Consider the following 18,918-nt stretch of genomic DNA (forward strand, 5'->3'; position numbering starts at 1 on the left):
CTCGTGCGTGTGTGCCCGTCCCAAACTCAACATCCCATCCTGCCTGAGCTTGGCGGCTGGTCCCGTCTGGGCGTTTGCTCTCCACGCTCCCCGAGTTTTGGTTTCAGTTCCTCACTTCCTCCAAGCTCTTTCTTTGGGACAGGGCTGAAAGCCAAGTCCGTATGTTTTCAGGAGCTAGGCTGAGAATTTGAAGTCTATACGCACAGCGGCGTGTCTGCGTGCGGGGTTGGGGAGTGAGTTTAGGTTTTAATTTTTCTTTTGTCCTTTCAGCTTCTCATGCTCTGATGGTTTCTGTGAAATCACTTCTTTTTTTGTGTGTGACCAAACTCCCCTCTTGTTTGGAGGAGAACCAGCCCCCTAGAAAGTCCCTGCTCCGCACCTGGCTTTAATAGCATGCTCTCTGGGGCAGAGACCCACCTTGGCAGGTGTAGGAGCGCACCATCCTGCGCCGCAAGGTCCTAGCGAGTCCCACAGCATCCAGCAGACATTCCCCGCTTCTTGTCCTAAAGTGACGGGTCGCGCTGGTGGCTCCGATCCCATAGCGCGGTCCTGGCCTCTCCGCTGCAGGTAGAGGCAGCTCGGCTGGAGGAGCAGATCCAGCAGGAGTTTGAGAAGCTGCACGAGTTCCTGCGGGGTGAGGAGAAAGCCGTGCTGGCCGAGCTGCGGGACGAGGCCCGGAGCAAGCGGGGCCTCATCGACGGCAAGGTGCAAAAGCTGGCGGAAGAGAGCAGCACCCTGGTGCGCGAAGCCGACCTGCTGCAGGCCGACCTTCGGGAGGATGACTGCACCTTCCTCCGGGTAACGCCGAGCCCCAGGCCCTGGGGGGTCAGAGAAGGGGGATGGCGGGTGCCCCCCAAACTCTCCCCACCCCCACAGGGCAGCAGGCAAGGGTTAATGCAGCTGTGATCTTGCTAGCTTCACATGCCCCTAGACACCAGGGAAGGGATGCGCATGTGCGCATGTGTGTGTCTGTAATGACCCTGGGAATGAGCAGGATGTGGGGATGCGGGCTAGGTATGACCCAGGGTACATGCATGGCAGGAGGGGACTATGCAGGGAGCTCCAGATCTGGGGGGTGTCGGGTGGCAGCTGTCCTTCGCCCAGAAGCCTCCATCCTGCTCCGTGGGAAATGCTGCTGTCCCTTCTGAGCTGCAGGGTCCCCCCGCAAAGGTCCTGGCCAGCTGGAGCAGATGGTGGGATCCTCCGTGCTGAGCTTGGGGCAGCAGGAGACTAGCACCAAGCCTGCAGCTGGGTGAAGAGGCAGTGCAGTCCATGGGGAGCTGAGCCCCAGGGCTGTGGGAATGGGCCGAGCTCCCCAGACTTCAGCGGACTCCAATCTCCACCAGCCAAGGGTCCCTCCCTGGGTTTTAAAGGTTGCTGTTGCGTGGGGAAGGACTCGCTGGGCAGGGTAGTCTTACCTTCTTGCAATGCCTGTTCCCCACGGAGAAGACTACTCTGGAGCTTGCAGCTTTGCTGTGGTCTGGGGGGAGGGTGCTGGATTGCAGCCCCGGTGAGAGCTTTCTCCACAAACAGCGGCGCGCTGCTTTAGCACAGTACGGCAGGCCACGGCAATTCCCTGCAAGCCTGTCGGTTGCTTTCTTCCAATAATCCAGGTGTTTTCCGTGGGTTTCTAACATGCTGCCCTCTCTGCTCTCTTTCAGAAACACAAGAACCGCAAGCGCAGGTAAGCCCCTGGGCACTCGCATTGCTTTTTTCGTGCACCTGATGCAGCAGAGTGGGGTTACCGAATAACCCAGCGCCCCACAGCAGGGGGAATTCACCTCTGCCCATGTCGGAGCTTGAGAACTGCACTGGTATAAGCTGTAAAAATGACCACGTACTGGGTCAGACCTAGGTCCCTCTTGCCCAGTCTCCTGTGTCACATGGTGGCAGAGAGCGCGGACTGGAAGAGAGATGATCTGAGTCTGGCCAGGGTTTTCCCCTGTTCCTCTCTCTCCAGCATTGAAGGTTCAGGCAGGTGGGATGCAGAGGCCTTGCCCCTCTCTCCCTGCTCAATAGTGACCGGTGCCCCTTTCCTCCAAGCACGTGTCCAGGCCCTCTCTTTTTATCTGGCTGAACCCTCAGCTTCCACCACGTCTGGTGGACTCGATTTCCGTACTTGAATCATAGGAAATGAGGGCTGGGAGGGACCTCAAGAGGTCACATCTAGTCCAACCCCCTGCTCCAAGCAGGACCAGCCCCAATTACATCATCCCAGCCAGGGTTTTGTCTACCCAAGTCTTGAAAACCTCCAAGGATGGAGTGTGCATCACCTCTCTGGGGAGCCTGTGCCAGTGCTTCACCACCCTCCTAGTGTGAAACCTCTTCCTAATATCCAGCCTCACCTTCGTAGCCTTTTTCTGCACCTTCTCTGGTTCTTCTATGTCCTTTTGGAGGTGCAGGGACCAAAGCTGGGTGCAGGACTCAAGGGGTAGCTGCAGCATGGTTTTATAAAAGAGCATCATGATACTTTCCACTTTGTTAACCATTCCCTTCAAACCAGAAAGTATCATTCTGCCCCTTTATAAATCCATGTCCTGATGCACCTTGCAGACTAACTGAATGAGAGATACATAGATAAGTCACCTCTCTACCCTGCTTTCTGCCTGACTTGAGGCTAACACAGCTCCCTACTTACCTGTCCTGCCGGCGAGCTACATCGCTTCAGCTTTGACTCTGCAACCAGCATAGAGTTGCAGCAGTTCAGTTACATCTGCCTACTTTTATCCTGGTATAAGTGTGCCCATTGCCTTCACAGAGAAGTGGGGTTGGAAGGGACCTCCAGAGGTAACACCTAGTGCAACCCCCTGCCTGAGCCCTATCCAAACCACCGCACGCACGTGCTTGTTTAACCTGTTCCTAAAACTAACCCTGTCACTTTAGCACGTGGGCCCTCTCTCCACCAAAAATAATCCAAGAGCACCCAAACCTGCCACGGTAGAGCAGGGGGATGAGGGCTGTCACTGTCCCGCTACTGCAAGGGTTGCTAAAATGCCCTTGAGATCCAAGGAACAGCTTCGACCAGTGCACGGTCTTGAGCTTCACCTCGTGCTGCCCCGTTTAAAACATCTGAGAGTTTTTATATCTGTCCACGGCCTCATCCGGTTGGGTCTCTAGATCAGTATTTGAAGTTTTACCTTGTCCCTGTGCAGGCCCATGGCTGCTAGGTGGCAGCATTGTAGCATCGTACTTGAACTTGGCGCTGGGACATGCACTAGGGCTTTCTCCAGGAGGACGAGCTCCAGCCGTAGTGTCAGCTCTCAGCCCCTCCGAGCTGGACTTGGGGTGCTGGAGAGGAGTCTGAGCAGGATAATACAGGCGGGGGTCAGTATTGCCCACCCAGCCCTGGCCAGCTCTGACCTCTGGGTCCGCAGCTCCCCTGGGGTACCCGCTATCAATTGGGCATAAGGCCAGGAAGCGGAGAATCGGGTCTGGATTTCCAGGCCCCCCTGGGCAGTGGACTTTGCTTGGAGGCTGTGTTCCCCATGGCAAGTATTTCTCTTTTGTGGCTGGCAGGGTGCTATGGCTCCAAGCTGGTGGGACACACTCCCAATTCATGTCTGTCGCTGTACCTCTGCCTCATGCTGTCCTTTTTGTCCCCGACTCCAGAATTGCCTGCACAGCGGAGGAGCCGGAAGCGGTCCTACCGGGCATGCTGATCGACGTGGCCAAGTACCTGGGGTCCCTCCAGTACGACGTGTGGAAGAGGATGCTGGGGATCATCCCCGTCGGTGAGGCTCTGGGGAACTTGCGCCCTGGCGTGGAGGTGCGGGGTGGGGGCATGCCACGCTGGGGCTGGTCTTGCTAGAGGCAAGCAGCCTACTACTGCTGCTCGAGAACTTTGCTTGCGGTTGCAGTTGCTGGTTAGGGGATCAAACGCTGCTGATGACCTGGCAATCGTGTAACCCCAGCCAGGGTTGCACCCTGGATGTACCGGGCAGATCCTGACCCGGAGCACCCTTGAACCCAGCCCCTGAGATGTAGCTGTATCCCCCCACCCTTCACACTTCTTCATCTTCTTCAGTGATCTCCCCAGGGCTGGAAAACCCCTTCGTTTCATGATATCAGAGGAGACCCCAGGATTACAGCCCCCACGAACATTTGGTCCCAGCATGTGTCCCTCCTTCAGGGCCCTCCTTGGCTTCGGCTCTCCCCAGGCTGTCCCAGGTTGGGCTGGATCAGGGCTGGAGAGCATAGGGAAGCCCCAGCAAAGACCCATTCGGGTTTGGTCATTCTTGTTGGCGTGGCATCGCCCGCTCAGCAGGGAACCTCTAGGCAGGAGGAAGATGATGGAGCTAGCGGCCTGATGCTGGGAGGCATCCCTAAGACCTTGAGACCCAGGTGCCGGTCCTCATTCCCAATACAGCAGCACCATTCTCCCTGCAAATCCAGCCCCTGGCTTTGCTGCAGAGGTGTCTGGTGCTGTGACAGGCACCAAGGACTGGAGCCTGAAGCCCTTGGCTTGTTTGCAAGGCAGAGCTCATGAGCTGAGCCTGAACCCCGTACAGAGGAGTTCTCCTGCCCTGCTTGCATGCCACAGCCATCACCCCCTCACCTTCTTCTCCCAAGGCCCCTGCTAAGCCAAGCCAAAGATTTGTGTCTCTGGTTGCTGGAGAAGGATGTGTGATCCTCTGAGCTGGCAATCAAACCAAAGCAGCCCAGACCCACTCGCAAGGCTGCTTTCTCCCGCTAGAAGGCAGCACTGCAGCCCCATCCACCCAGCGCTCCCTTCCATCCATCAAACAGCAGGGCAGCTGTGCAAGCCCTGAACAAAGGGCAGAGCATCTGGAGGTGCGGAGCTCGCTGCTGTGCGTGTCGCAGCTTGGAGCTGCCAGTTACAGGGAGAGGAGAGGGGGCAGGATGGGAGCACGAGGCCAGGAGGCTGTTGTTTGGCGAGCAAGGTGCTCTGGTAACAGTGGGGCAGTGGGCAGGGCAGAGATGGTAGCAGAGGCAACTGCGTGCAATCAAGGTGAAATGCCAGGACCTGCTACACATTCAAATGGAGGCTGGCTAGTGTGCAACCAGCTATAGAGTTGTTGCACATTTTCAAGTACTAACTTTGTAGCTGGATGACCATTTTTGTAACTGGACAGCTATTTTTTTTGGTGTGATTACTTTGCACATGTGACGGGTCTAAAAGTATTGCATGCTGAACCAGTTAATGGCGTAATGTATGTAATGTGGGTCAGGGGCTGGTATGACCAATGCAGGGGAGTTCCAGGGTAGGACCCATGTGTCCTGGAAGGGTTGTTTATGGTGGGGTAAAACTACAATGGCAAGGGTTTGGTTTGGGAGGTGTGGACGAGGGGTCACATTGCTTCCATTGAGAAGAGGCTGAAGGAGCTGGGCAGGTTCACTTGCAAAAACAGTGCTTAAGAGGGGATCTGCAAATACCTGAAAGGTTTCTAGGAAGCAGAGGGAAAGCACCTTTTCTCTCCTGCTGCAGAGAGGAGGGCACAGCAGCAAAGTAGGTTTAGACCTGGCATCGGGAAAAACCTCTTTGCTGCCAGAGCAGGGAGGCAGAGCTCCACGGCTGGCTTGGTTATGGAAGAGGATTAAAGGAGCTGGGATCAGCTCCTGGAGGGGATACAGAAAGGGGAGCTCTGGGTGCCCAGTGAGAGCGGGTGATGTGTGGAGGGTGCTTGATACTTCCCAGGCTTCTGGGCATTGTTGGTTTTCTCCTTCCAACCCTAGAGGGTCTTGCTCCTTTGCTCGGGGTCAGACCGGTGCTGCGTTTGGGGTCAGGAAGGGATTTGCCCCCGCCCCCCCCGGTTAGATTGGTGCGGACTGCGGGGGTGGGGGGGTGTTGCCTTCCTTTGTAGCAGGGGCATGGCCTCTACCTGGAATCTCTTGACTGTATATTAATAACCTTGACAGCAGCAGGACGTTGGCTGCCGCAGCCCCCCTGCTTTCCCTGTGGCAGGGCTGGGTGTGATGCCTGGTGCTGTCAGGCTTGACAGTAGTTTTGCTCAGAGGCTGGACAGTGGATTTGTCTGGGGTGGTTTGCACAGGGCTGATCCTGCCCTCAGGTAGGGATTGGACTAGATGTGACCTCTGGAGCTCCCTGCCAGTCCCCTAGCTCTAGGATCCTGTGCTTCTCTGCTCTGTCCTTGCTTGCAGCTGTGGCACGTGATGGGCTGAACAGAACCAGCTGTGCAGATGCCCCCCAGCCTACCCGTCCCTGGCTGCTCTCCCAATTTTAATCAGTGTCTTCATCCATCCTGGACATTGCATGATCCCAGGCCCTTGCCTAGGTCCCAGCTATGGACTAGGCTGGAGATGACCCCATGCAGTCCCCTCTCCTGATGTGTAGTGGGCTAATAGCCTGGTCTGTTTTGGCCTCTGGGGGTGGACCAATTGGGGGAGAAACTGTGACTCGTATTGGTCCAGCAGGCATGACCTGTCTGGACAGGGGGAGGAGTCACAGCTGTAATAGGGAGGGGCTTACAGGGCCTCGCTGGCACCAGCTCCACTAGTTCTTCCAGGCACGGATTCAGACCAATCTTGTGAGCTCCCCACAGCTGGGAAGCACGTCTCTGGAGCAGGAACGTGGGTTGGGACCCAGGGACTGAATAGCAGGTGCCAGGTACAGTGCTGCCCAAGGATGCAGGGATCACGCGGGCGATCTGATGTGAGCGGCGGAGCAGCAGTAACCACTGGCCACCTGGGATGAGCTGCTTGGAGCTCCCTGTGTAGGGGGTGGGAGGGCCTGGGGGCAGTGGTTGCAATCTTTGCCCGTAGCTCTTCTCTTGCCCTCAACGGGACCCTTTCCCATCACCCTGCCACATGACTCCATGGCTCGTGGGCAGCTCCAGAGGCCTCCTAATGCCCCCATCTTCTCCTCCCCCCTCAGTGCCTTTCAGCTTTGACCCCAACTCGGCAGCAGGCTGGCTTTCGGTCTCCAGCGACCTCACGGCAGTGGGCAACGGGGGCTACAAGCTGCTGGTGGACAACCCTGAGCGCTTCTCTTCAGCCCCCTGCATCCTGGGCTCCTGCGGCTTCTCCAAGGGCTTCCACACGTGGGAGGTGGACCTGGGCGGGCTGGAGAACTGGCGCGTGGGCGTGGCACGGGGCCGCAGCGGCCGGCGCTGGAACTTCCACCACGCCGCTCGCTCGGGCTTCTGGTACATCTACCGTCTGCAGGGCCAGGAGAGCGAGGCATGCCGGGCCTCCAACTCGGCCCGCTCGGAGATGGTGCCGGGGGCCCTGCGGCGACTGCGGGTGGAGCTGGACTGCGACGAGGGCGAGCTGTCCTTCTACGATGCCGAACGGAAGAGCCACATTTACACCTTCCACGAGAAGTTCAACGGCGAGGTCTTCCCCTACTTCTACGTGGGGAGCCTGGCGCCCGACGCATCCTCTGGCTCCCTCCGCATCTGCCCCTTGCAGGTCCAGATCAGGGAGGACGTCCCCCCCTGAGTGGCACCGCCACGAAGGTCCCTTCCATCCAGCAGGCATCCCTAAAGGAAGCAAGCCCGTCTCGTCCTCCGTCTCCTTGCTCCGTCAAAGCCATTTGTGGGGTGGTGGCTCTTTGTTTTCTACTACACAAAAGATTGTTCCCTTTTTTTTGTTTTTAGAGAGAAAAATATTAAACTTTTGTTCTTACACACAAGAATCGTGTTGTCATCGCCGCTGTGGTTTGGGGTCCGGTCTGGGGTGGCGAACTCCACATGCCCTCACTCGACCCAGCATTGCATGCTCCATTCTCCCCCCCAGGGAGGTCACCGAGTCCTTGCCCAGTCACAGCCACGAGTCTACAGCACACATTGCACTGGGCCCATCTACACGTTCATTAATGCCGTTAATGCACATTAAATCTAGTACCTCCGTTGTGAGGTACTAGGAAAAGGCATGTTAGCCTACTTTAATGCGCATTAAGTAAAGAGCATGGGCTTTTTGGTGACACTTTAATGCGCATTAAAACAGGCTAATGCGCATTAAAGTGCACGTGTCGACATGCTCACAGTAAGTATTTTGGGTGCCTTCAGAGAGCTCCTGTACCTTTGATAAGAAGTTGGACGATGGATTTGCCTGGGCTGGTTTGGACAAGGCTGATGCTGCCTCAGGCAGGGCTTAGACTTGATGTGACCCCTGGAGCTCCCTCCCAGCCCTTCTTCTCTGATTCGAAGGGCTTTTGAGGCATTTTGATACTCCAAACAGGGACATGCTTGAATGGCATGCCCCTTTTAGAAGCACTTTGCTTCTCCTTGTATATGAACCCTCTACCTACTGGGGCCAGAAACCTACGGCTCCTCCAGCATCCCATGGTGCCCTTGCCATTCCCCAACCCAGGGAGCTAGGAGAGCAGCATAGGCAATCCCTGCCTACCTCCATGTCTGCCTCCAGTTTGGGGAGAGCGGAGGTAGCAACAGGAGGACACCCGCTGACGTCGGCTTTCTTCCCACCTTCTGTGCGAGTGCTTGTAGAGGGGGAGTGGAGAAGCAGAGCACTCTGGGATGCTGGAGGAACGTTGCTGCAGGGGCTGTACATCTCTTCCCCCACCCCAGCTGAAATGCTGCCTCTTGGAAACACTTCCAAACCTGGTGCCTTTGGAGCCATGTCAGATATTATGTCTGTCCATGCCAGCAAAACACCTTGCTCTCGAGTCTGTCCCCAAGGCCAGGTGCTTCTCGGGTTCAGGAAACCGGCTGGTTCAAGCCCAATGGGAATATCCTGTTCTAAAACCAGAGTCCCCTGCTCCTAGCTGTGGCCAGTAACCGATGCTTTAGGGAAAGGCAGTCCTTTCTGGTCTCTGCATCAGGCCAGCAAAGACCCTGGAGCATACGACTGAAATGCAACATTAATTCAATGCAATCCTCCCTTCTCTGCCCAGTCCCGCGCTTCCCACTGGGCAGCAGGCACCACTCCTCCCCTCGTGCTTAGCTCTGCCTCAGTTTCCCATCACTAGGTGTGCCAGGAGAGCGTGGGTAAGCTCACACAACCCAGGATTTCTCTCCCCAGGACTGTCACTGGGGCAGGGTGTTGCTGGCCCCAGCAAAGCAGATCCCGCAATAGCATGCGAACAACGAAGGGAGTGATTCTCATCAGCAGGTGAAAGCAGATGAAGGGGGCCGAAGGCCCCAGATGGACAAGGCAATGCTTGCAAGGTGTTTGCTGGCAAAGTCCTGGACTTGGACGCACCCTGGTTTGCTCGCTTAGGCAAAGGATACCTGCCAGCAGGGAATAGGCCTGGTAAGAGGTAAACCACTCATGCGTAATCTTTGAGCACCCGTTTCTCTCTCCCTAGATGGCTGCAAACTGGTCGCTGCTGGGGGCCTCATGAAAAGACCTGTGTGCATTCACGCTTGGTTGCATGGTCATTGCAGTGAGGAGCAAGGCCCCCAAACCCAACCTGCTTCAGGTGCGGGGTGGACTCTGCACAGAGCATCCTGCAGAGTTGCCTGCCCTTCCCGGCTGCTGCATGGGTGGAGGGCCCTGGCACGGCCGTGTCCCATGCCACCTGGCCCTGGATGCTGGGGCCTGGAGTCTGCTGCAGCAGGAGGCATCTCTCTGCAGCCTGCTCTGCTCTGCTCTGCTTTGCGGGGCTGGGTTTTACTGTTAGCACAAAGCAAAATGCCCCGTTGTTGCCCCCTGGGCAAACAGGGCCGCTCCTGTGTTTGCCACCCTGATTTCTTGTCTTGTTTTGTCCCCTCTGTGGCTGGCACTGCTGCTAGCTGGATGGCCACGAGATCAAAGAGAACAGCAACTCTATTGTCAGCCAGACAAAGCCCTGCCTCTGGCTTAGAGCTAGCGCTGCTGGCACATACCTTGTCTTGCTAGCAAGGGCTTCGTTAGATGCTCAGGCAGTAACGAGCACTGCCTGAGTGCCTGGATTCGCTGGGAGCTTTTGTACGGCGAGTGGTCCAGCTATGCACAGCGTTGCAGAGAGCTGGCTGGCCTATTGTACCGGCCAACGCATGCGGCGGCAGGAGGAGCTTGTTGTTCAGATGCTAGGAGACCTGGAGTCAGTTCTCAGCTCTGACACAGGTGCTCTTGGTCACCTTGGGCTTGTCACTGCACCGCTGTTGGTCTGTCTATGTAGCACGGTGCCCCTAATGAAGAGGTGGCATATGGCAGTAGGCAACTTCTTCCCTGTCAGAGCATGGAGGCTGTGGGAGAGACACCGGGGACGGGACGGGGGGGTCTCTCCATCACTGGAGGTGTCAAGGAGAGACTGGACAGACGCTGGTTGGGGATGATCTAGGTGCAGCAATGCCCATGCTCTGCTGTGGGGATATCCCAGGCTTTTGGGCTTTGCTGGTTGCCTGCTCCATGTGTCGGGGGGGGGGTTAAGCCTCCCCCAGAGGCGCTGGGTGCCGGCTGCAGCCCAGGCTGGGGATGGGGATTGGGCTGTGCCAATGCTCCAGCTGGGAGCCGGTTATCACAGCATAACCCACTGCTCAGCCCTGCAGCCTGGCCCTTGCGGCAGGGGGGGGGGCCACTACCGCCGTGCCTTGGAGAAGATGGGGTGGGTACCATTTTGTAAGCGGATGCGCTTGGCTTCATGCCGTACAATGAGTCCCTTCCTTTCTACCAGCACCAGTCCCTGACTGGGAACGCACAGGACGTCTCTCACTTTGTCAGGCCCTGCCAGGGTCACTCAGGATCACTGCTAGCTGCTGAGGATCAGGCCCCAAATCCTCCTTCCTAAGTCCTTCTTATAGAAATGCCCATCCTGGCCCACACTCCCCGACCTCGGAGGTCTGGACGGGTCGGGCCGCCTTTCCGAATCCCAGAGGATGTAAGAAGCTGCAGTATTAAACTGAATAATCCAGCCCCAGACCCCTAGCATAGTTGTACAAAGCCATAGAAAATGAGGGTTGAAGGGACGTCAGGAGGCCACATCTAGTCCAAGCAGGACCAGCCCCAAACTACTTCATCCCAGCCAAGGCGTTGTCAGGTCTTAACAACCTCCAAGGATGGAGATGTCCAATCCCTGTCCAGAGGAATCCCAGCTTTCTCCCTTCCTTATATGAATGATAACATTTCCAAAGCATTGGCATTTTTCCCCCTGAAAGCTTGCACGCTGAAAAGCCTGAATTTGGGGCATCGCCTGGGCTCTGTTCCTTTAAGCAAAGGACGTTGGTATTTAGCACTGATATCGCCTGGCCGAGATCTCTGCGTAACCCCGAGCTAATTCCCAGGGCTTCACAGGAGTTCAGCCTGCCTTTTCTTCCACTCAAATGCAATCCCAGCCTGGTTATCTGCAAAGCACCGTGCAAACATCAGTCGTTCCCACCCAAATTTCCACTGATCCTAACCCAGCTTTAAAACCGCATCCCCTGTGTGATTGGCTTTAAATACACCCTGGTGGAAAGACCTGCTGTTCTGTTATTCGTGCAGCTGTAGCCCATACATCACCCAATTTCTGTGCAAGCGCACCGTCTCGGGGCTGGCCAAGAACCAGCTAGATCGAGGATGGCATTAACCATCCGTTTCCATGGTTTCCGTGTCTCTTATTTGCATAGGATTCTCCTTAGGAAGGGGGACCGCTGAGCTGAACGCAAAAGATGCCGAAGCGGCACAAAAGCTAACGCTAAGGGACTGGTGACCCTCAGGTGAGATCACCTGCTCCGGGAGAAAAGCGGCCCTCAGGCATGGATCTCCCCCTCTATAGGGAGGGCAGCACCGAACAAGGATAATCGACTGGGTTTATGGGGTCTCCGAGGATCTCCACCATCAGGATCATCGATACCACCCACGGCAAAGACCAATTCAATGCCCGGTCTCACGGAGGGCTGGGACCTACCTTTGAATCTCCCCTGCCCTAGAGTTGACCTAAATTGTTCCCCCAAACACAAAGTCAGGACCCCCCAAAATCATGAGCCATAAGTATATTGAAAAATGATCCCTGCTGGCTCCTTTTCCCTGATCGGAGCCGTGGGAGTCACGCTTACAAGCTCTTCTACCCCATGACCGAGGCTGGGACCTTGCAGGTTCGCATCGGGAGAAGCTGAGGTTCTCGCCTCGTCACCTGCCTCTCGGTGCGGGGCTCGGAGAAGAGCCTCCGGCGGTGCAAGACACGGGAGGCAGTCACATGCGTTGGTCGGAAAAGGTTTCCAGGCCAGAAAGGGGCCGTGCCAGTCAGCAACGCAGATCCCAGCAGTAATAGCAGCTGCATTTCACCCCATGTTTCTGCCCTCCGGCTCAAATTTTGCAGCATAGGTGAATTGCCAACTCGGTCTCAATCAATCCCTCCTAGACCCCCTGCAATATCCGCATGGGCATTGCTGGTTCCTGCGTGGGGCTGGGAGGAAATCCCCACTCCCCTCCCCACCCCCTGCCATCACAAACCCCTCTTTCTGCTACATGGTTCATGGTCTTTTTTAGAAGGTGCTGCAGCCCAGGCTGGGGATGGGGACTGGGCTGTGCTAATGCTCCAGCTGGGATTTAAACCAGAGCGTCCTGGTTAAAGCTCAGGGTCAGACTGATGCCAGATTTGGGGTCTGGAAGCAATGCTACCCCCTGGTCAGACTGGTGCAGACTGCGGGGGGTTTGCCTTCCTGTGTAGTAGGGGCATGGACTCTCCCTGGGGTCTCTTGAGCATCTATTTACACCCTTTTACATTGGCTGCCGCGGTCCCCCTGCTTTCCCCGTAGCAAGCTCAGGTGTGATGTCTGGTGCTGACTGTGTCATTTTGCTCCAAGGTTGGACACTGGGTTGGTTTGCACAGGGCTGATCCTGCCTTTAGGTCGATGTGACAGACCCCTGGAGCTCCCTCCAGCCCCACTTCTTTCTCTATGATTTCTATGATATTCTATGCATTACTTATCTTTCCAACCCCACATCCCATCCAGGCACCAGTGTCCCCTGCCTAGCAAGCAGCTGCAGGTATCTGGGTCACAAGAGACTGGCTTCCCTTCAGTGGACAAATAAAAGATGTGGACTCAAGGTTTATGCTCAGTGTAACATGTTTTATTTAAACATATACCCTTGTCCTAGAGCAGACATAGTCAAAAAGTACATGTGGGGAAATCCCAGGAGCGATGCAAAGAAGGGATTTGTGGTTTTTTTCGTGTTACTGGCTGAGCTGCAAAAAAAAATTTAAAAACCAAAGAGAAAGTTGTTTCAGGTCAAGGGGAAATGAAACTTTTTTTAGGCCTATTTTGCCAAATTGAAAAGTTGAGAAAATTCCACTGAGGCTCAAAGGCAACCCTGTTTCTCTTGACCTGGCATATAATGGCTTTTTGGGGGGTTGCAGAATGATACGTCCCAGCGGATTTTTTCAAGAAAAGCAAAGTCAATCTCTAAACGAAACATTAATTCAAAATGATAATACATTGAAATACACTGCCCCATCGAATCCGAGAGCCGGGGGGTGGGCAGGGAGCTGCAGAGGCCACATCTATCCAACCCCTGCCTGGGGCAGGATCAGGCCTCTCCAAATCAACCCAGACAAACCCACTGTTTAAGCCCTTAGTAAAACTACTACTTCTGCACATGGGGCTGAGACCTAGTTGTCTGTGTTAGTTCAAAGTAAAGTAGAAGGCAGGGTAGATTTGCACCTTATAGACTAACCAAAGTAGATAGATAGATAGATAGAGAGATAGATCTACTTTAGTTAGTCTATAAGGTGCAATTCTACCCTGCTTCTAATTTACTTCAGATGAACATATACGTATATGTATGTGTACACATATGTGTAAGCACACACACAAACACACACACACATATACCACAAGATAGATAGATAGATAGATAGATAGATAGCTAGATCTACTTGGGTTAGTCTATAAGGTGCAATTCTACCCTGCCTTCTGCTTTACTTCAGACTCCCATATATGTATATTTACACATGTGTAAACACGCGCGCGCACACAGAACAAGTTTTCATGAGCTGAAGCTCACTAGATCAGATGCTGTGAAAGGACATGCAGAAAGCAATGGAAAAGAAGGAGAGAGAAGCAATCAGAGGACTGAAACAATGCAACCAAATGAGCATGCATTTGCAAAAGATGCATCTTGACTTGAATCTGATGCAAAGTTTTCATGCAAAAAAATAATCACCCAGTTCTAATCGGTTTTTTTTAATTTCGGTCCACGATGCTGAGTCAGTGGCTGGTTCTGGTGGAGGAACCCGGCCAGAAGAAATTGCCTTTCGCGAGAGACCGAGGCAGAGAAGAAGCTCCCGGAGGCTGCCTCTCCTGAGGCCATCTCCACAGAGAACCGGACCCCGTGTCACCAGAACGAACAAGAACGCGGCGTCTCCCCGAGACGGAGCGCTTGCTCACACACGACATACAACCGCACCAGCTGCGATACATTTGAATGATGCTGCCTGCAGATTTTCCAAGCTTGTTATACGGCAGGTTCCAGCTCTGACCATGCAAACAAGGGGAAGATTGTCAGAGAGGAAGTTGGACGCAGACTGTAGGGGCTTGTGTCATAGGAGGTGAAGGGCAGGGGCAGTGAGATACTGTATTTTCTCACATATAACATGTCCCAAAATATAATACTCACCTTGTTTTTGAAAGGCAGAATGAAGGAGGGGAAATTGTTTGAAGTTATGGCTGCAGAGAGCAAGGACAGAGCCTAAATCCCAGCTGATTCGCCCTTCCTTTCCTGCTTAACAAAAGCTGAAAAGCTAGCTGCTGCAGAAGACTGGTTTCCATGGGGGAGGGCTCTCACAGAGTCATAGAGAAGTGGGGCTGGCAGGGACCTCCAGAGGTCACATCTAATTCGCCCCCTGCCTGAGGCACGATCGGCCCTGTCCACACTATCCCAGACAAACCCATTATCCAGAAGTACACAAACCTTCAGTCATCCCAGACACAAGACAAGGCATCACACCTGAACCTGGCATGGGGAAAGAAGGGGGCTCATAGCAGCCATCATCCTGTTTCTATGACCTGTTGACAATAGACGCTGACCTATGATTTTTAAAATTGCTGAAGAGTCACCAAGGCGGTGAACTAGGAGAAGAGGGACCCGGAGCAGCTGGCAGACAGAAAATTGCCATAAGAAAGTTTGGCTTGATGAGTGGAACATTAAAACCATTAAAAAGGGGAGAAAATGGAAAGACAATGAGCCTTACTATCGGCTGACTCCCTCAGCTGCCTGAATAGCAATGCGACAGCAGCTGCTGGGTGGAACGGGTGTCAAAGCAGGGAGCTCCTATCCCGACTGGAGAACCAGCTTCCCCACTTAAAACAGGAACCCTGATACTGGGGGGACTGATTTTGGGGGGAAAGGTGCTTGTTCTACGTGAGAAGATACGGCAGATGTGCTCCTCCGTTTCCACACCTGCGCAGGGTGGGAGAGGGGGGACTTAGTGTTGTTGCTAACAGGAGCTGCAGTGAACAAACTACCCAGGTTACACTTTGGTCTAGGACAGAAGTTCAATAAACCAATTGAATCGAAATGGGTTAAATCTGGTACTACATCCATCCAGGTTTATCTTCAACTGGTTTGGGCCATTTTGAAAGTGGTTTACGTTCACTGAACTTCTATTGTGTTACGGATTTGAACCGGTTTCCGATCACTTATACCGACTTCTGTGTAATTTCTGTTCCTAGCCCTGAAGTGCAGACAGCTGGTTTCCCTGCAAGAGGCAGGGCAGGAGTCGGACTTGATGGGACTGGAGGTCACATCCAGTCTAACCCCTACCTGAGGCAGGATCAGCCCTGTCCAAACCATCCCAGATGCATGCATGATCTTACCTCAAGGGAGCTCTGCACGGTGGGAGACGTCCTAACAGTGCGCCCACGTGAAGGGCATTGGGGTGGTGGGGACGGTCTCTGATTGACGAGGGGAGCACTGCATAGTCTTACCTTGTGGTTTTATAATGAAAGTTAAACAGTCTTCCCTTCTTTTTTTGGTATTTCCCCTAAGGAAGCAAGAACTCGCTGTAATTAGGGCAGCGGTGACCAGCTCTGGAAATTTCCTTTCCAAGCTCCCAGTGCGGGAGAGGAGGTTCATCTACCAAGCAGGACCTGGCAAATCACAGACCCACCTTTTCCAAGCCCAGTCTGGAAGGGTGCTGGGAGTGGCACGTGTGGTCAGGTCCCCCCACTGGTAGCTGGAGCTCCACTGGGAAGTTTCTGTGGCTTCCCTTGCAAACAGGTTTCCTTCTTGGGATGTGTTTCTGGAGCGGGAGTCCCTGGATCTGAGCCTCGTGATGCCCCAAGCAGGCCAGGCAGCCAGCTGACCAGGTGGAGAGCTGGATTGCAGCTGGACCCCTCGGTGCCGAGGTTAACGTTGCAGCAAGAGTCAACACGAGACAGCTCCGTTCTGCATAATCCCTCCAATGCAAAGGGCCCATCTTTGTAGCCATCCAGGTCCATAGGTTTCCTGACGAAGGGTCTTTGGGGGAAGCTCTGGCCAGTAGCTAATAGCGACTGATGCCCCTTACCTCCAAGCACGTGTCCAGTCCCTTGGTGGATCTGGCTGAACTCACAGCTTCCACTGCATCTGGTGGCCACGAGCCCCGTGCTTTAACGCCGTTTGATCCTCTCCTTTCCAGGCCTGGTGTTAGACTAAAGTTAGTGCCAAGTCAGTCCACACACACAGCGTGACTGCGCCGTAACTAATTGGGCGTAAATTTGATACCTGCATCATGCAAGTCGGCATAAGTCACCATAGTTACTGCGCAGTATGGGCGTGCACGTGTGGACGCACACCTGTACTGTGCAGTAATTTTAGGTTACTGTGCAGTAACTGCATGTGTAGATGCACCCAGTGGCTCCTAAGCCCCTGCTGCCTTTTATTGGAAGAGGATGATTTTGGTAGCAGCAGCCCAGGGGATTTGCAGAGCTGTGCGGAGAAACGAGCGCTCCTTGTCCTCTTTCCTCCTCTCCCTGTGAACTCCCTGAGTTTCCACAGCCCCGGCCCAGCTCGGATGGCACCCTGCAGTGCCCTACTAGGGATCTCCCTCCATGCAGGCCACAGTGGGCATCCAGCCTCAGCCTGGCAGCAGAAAGGAGATGAAGCCAAAGGAGCATTTCCAGTAACAGGGCCCCAGTAGTAGGCTATTACCATCACTGAGATTAGCCTTGAGTGGGCACCAAGATGACGCCCTCCTGACCAATGTACCCCGAGAGGTCGACAAGGACCGGGAACGCTTTCCTGCCTGCTGCTCTTGGCTGTTGCCTTTTCACTGGGCCTGGGTATCAGAATCGGGCTCTGAATTTGGTCAAGACCAAGGCCCATTGGCAGCCTCTGAGCAACCTCTACACTTCCTGCAAAGGCCAATAGCAGCATCCTTTGCCTCTCGCCAAGCAGTCGTGGGATGCTGGGGATACGGGGGTCTCATCTGGAGCCCTCTCGAGGGAGCGGGCTGGGTTGATGTGAGCACCCCCAAACCACTGGCCACACTGGTCCTACGGACCCAGGGATGGTGCTGCACCTTGGTGCCCCACTGCAGTGCTCCAGCCCAGTGAAGGCTTCAGGGCTTCTCTGTCACCATCCAGCATCCTTTACAGTGTGTGTATGTGTGCATGCACATGTGTGTGCGTGCACGCGCATGTGTGTGAGTGTGCTGCTTTCCTCTGAAGCCGCATGCATCCACACTCAGCCCGAGATCAGAGAGGAGAGGGGAAGCAGCAATCCCATCAGGGACAGGAGATACAAAGCATCCCAGGGGCAAACCCTGCTCCGATGCCCCTTGCAGCTGCCAGAGGATGCTCTGAGACCATGGGCAAGCCTCTGCCAATCTCTTCTTTTTGAGCAGAGGCCTGGAGTCCCTTTGGGCTTTCTCTCCATGCAGCTGCTGGCCCCTCCAGCCACGCCGGGCTCCTGCCCTCCCCGGACTGCCGGCTCCTTTGGTGCCCGGGGCCTCCGCGCAGCTCAGCCCGGGCTCGGTTCTTTCTCATTCGCATCACACGCCGCTTGCCATGATGTCATCCCCACTGGCCCATGGGCTGCGGCCCGGGCGTGAGCAGAATAGGAGATTTCCCAGCACGCCGGGAACAAAGACATCGCTGGCCTGCCATTGCCCAGGCCTGGGGCTGAGTCGTGGATGAGGCTGTAATTAAAATGCTGTCACCCTCCTCCCCCTGCAAATTTAGATTTATAGGGACCGGAGAAGCTTTAAACAGGCAAAGTGGCTTCCCACTGGCTCCCCTCGGTAGCATGATGTCATCGGGGCCCAATCAGGAGACGGGCAGCTCCCTTTTCCAGCTCTCGCCTTCATCCAGGAGCCTGTTAAAAAGTCTAGTGGGGATGAGCTGCTGCTTGGGGGGAGGCTGGAAGGTGGAGGAGCCTTCTCAGCACACACACACAGACACATGCATGCATGCACACATACGTGCGCACACAAATGCATGCACACATGTGCACATACACATGCACACACCCCCCTGCCCCATCCACCTGTACCCTAAGAGCTGTGACACTTAGGAGAGGGAAGAAGGGGTGGCACTGGCGGTCTGCGTGTGGGGTGGTGGGGAGGGAGGAACATGTGTTGTGTGTGTGTGTGCATGCACATGTGCACATGCCTCTGTGTTTGTGTGTGTACATGACTCTGTGTGTGTTTGTGTGTGGGTGTGCATGCATGCATTGTGTATGCATGTGTGTGCGCGCATGTACATGTGCTTGTGTGCGTGTTTGTGTGTGTGCATGCATTGTGTGGTATGTGTGCATATATGTGTGTATGTCTGTGCATGTGCATGCATGTATCGTGTGTGTGCATGCATATCTGTGCATGCCCGTGTGATTGCATGTATGCATGCATGCAGTGTGTGTGTGTACATGCCTGTTTGTTTTTGTGCATGCTTTGTGCGTGCGTGCATGTGCACATGCATTGTGTGTGCACATGCACGCACGCATTGTGTGTGTATGTGTGTGTGCGTGTGCATGCAGTGTGTGGTGTGTGTGTGTCCGTGTGTGTACCCATGTGTGCATGCCCGTACGTGTTTGTATGTGTGTATGCATGCATTGTGTGTGTCTGCCTGTACGTGTGTGTGTGTGTGTGTGTGTGTG

The 18,918-nt window shown here is 54.8% G+C and overlaps 1 protein-coding gene across 1 annotated transcript in view; it reads left to right on the forward strand.

Annotated features, from left to right (window-relative positions):
- TRIM35 (tripartite motif containing 35) overlaps nt 1-7,605 on the forward strand; it is an 11,213-nt gene extending 3,608 nt beyond the window's left edge. Inside the window, exons 3-6 of the mRNA XM_006037230.3 lie at nt 568-798; nt 1,662-1,684; nt 3,610-3,731; nt 6,854-7,605. Coding sequence (XP_006037292.1) covers nt 568-798; nt 1,662-1,684; nt 3,610-3,731; nt 6,854-7,419 — 942 coding nt within the window. The 3' untranslated portion in view covers nt 7,420-7,605. The remainder of the gene's footprint in view (nt 1-567; nt 799-1,661; nt 1,685-3,609; nt 3,732-6,853) is intronic.
- The last annotated feature ends 11,313 nt before the right edge of the window (nt 7,606-18,918 follow it).

Source organism: Alligator sinensis, unplaced genomic scaffold (assembly GCF_000455745.1).
Source record: "Alligator sinensis unplaced genomic scaffold, ASM45574v1 scaffold1603_1, whole genome shotgun sequence".
Taxonomy (NCBI): Eukaryota; Metazoa; Chordata; order Crocodylia; family Alligatoridae; genus Alligator; species Alligator sinensis.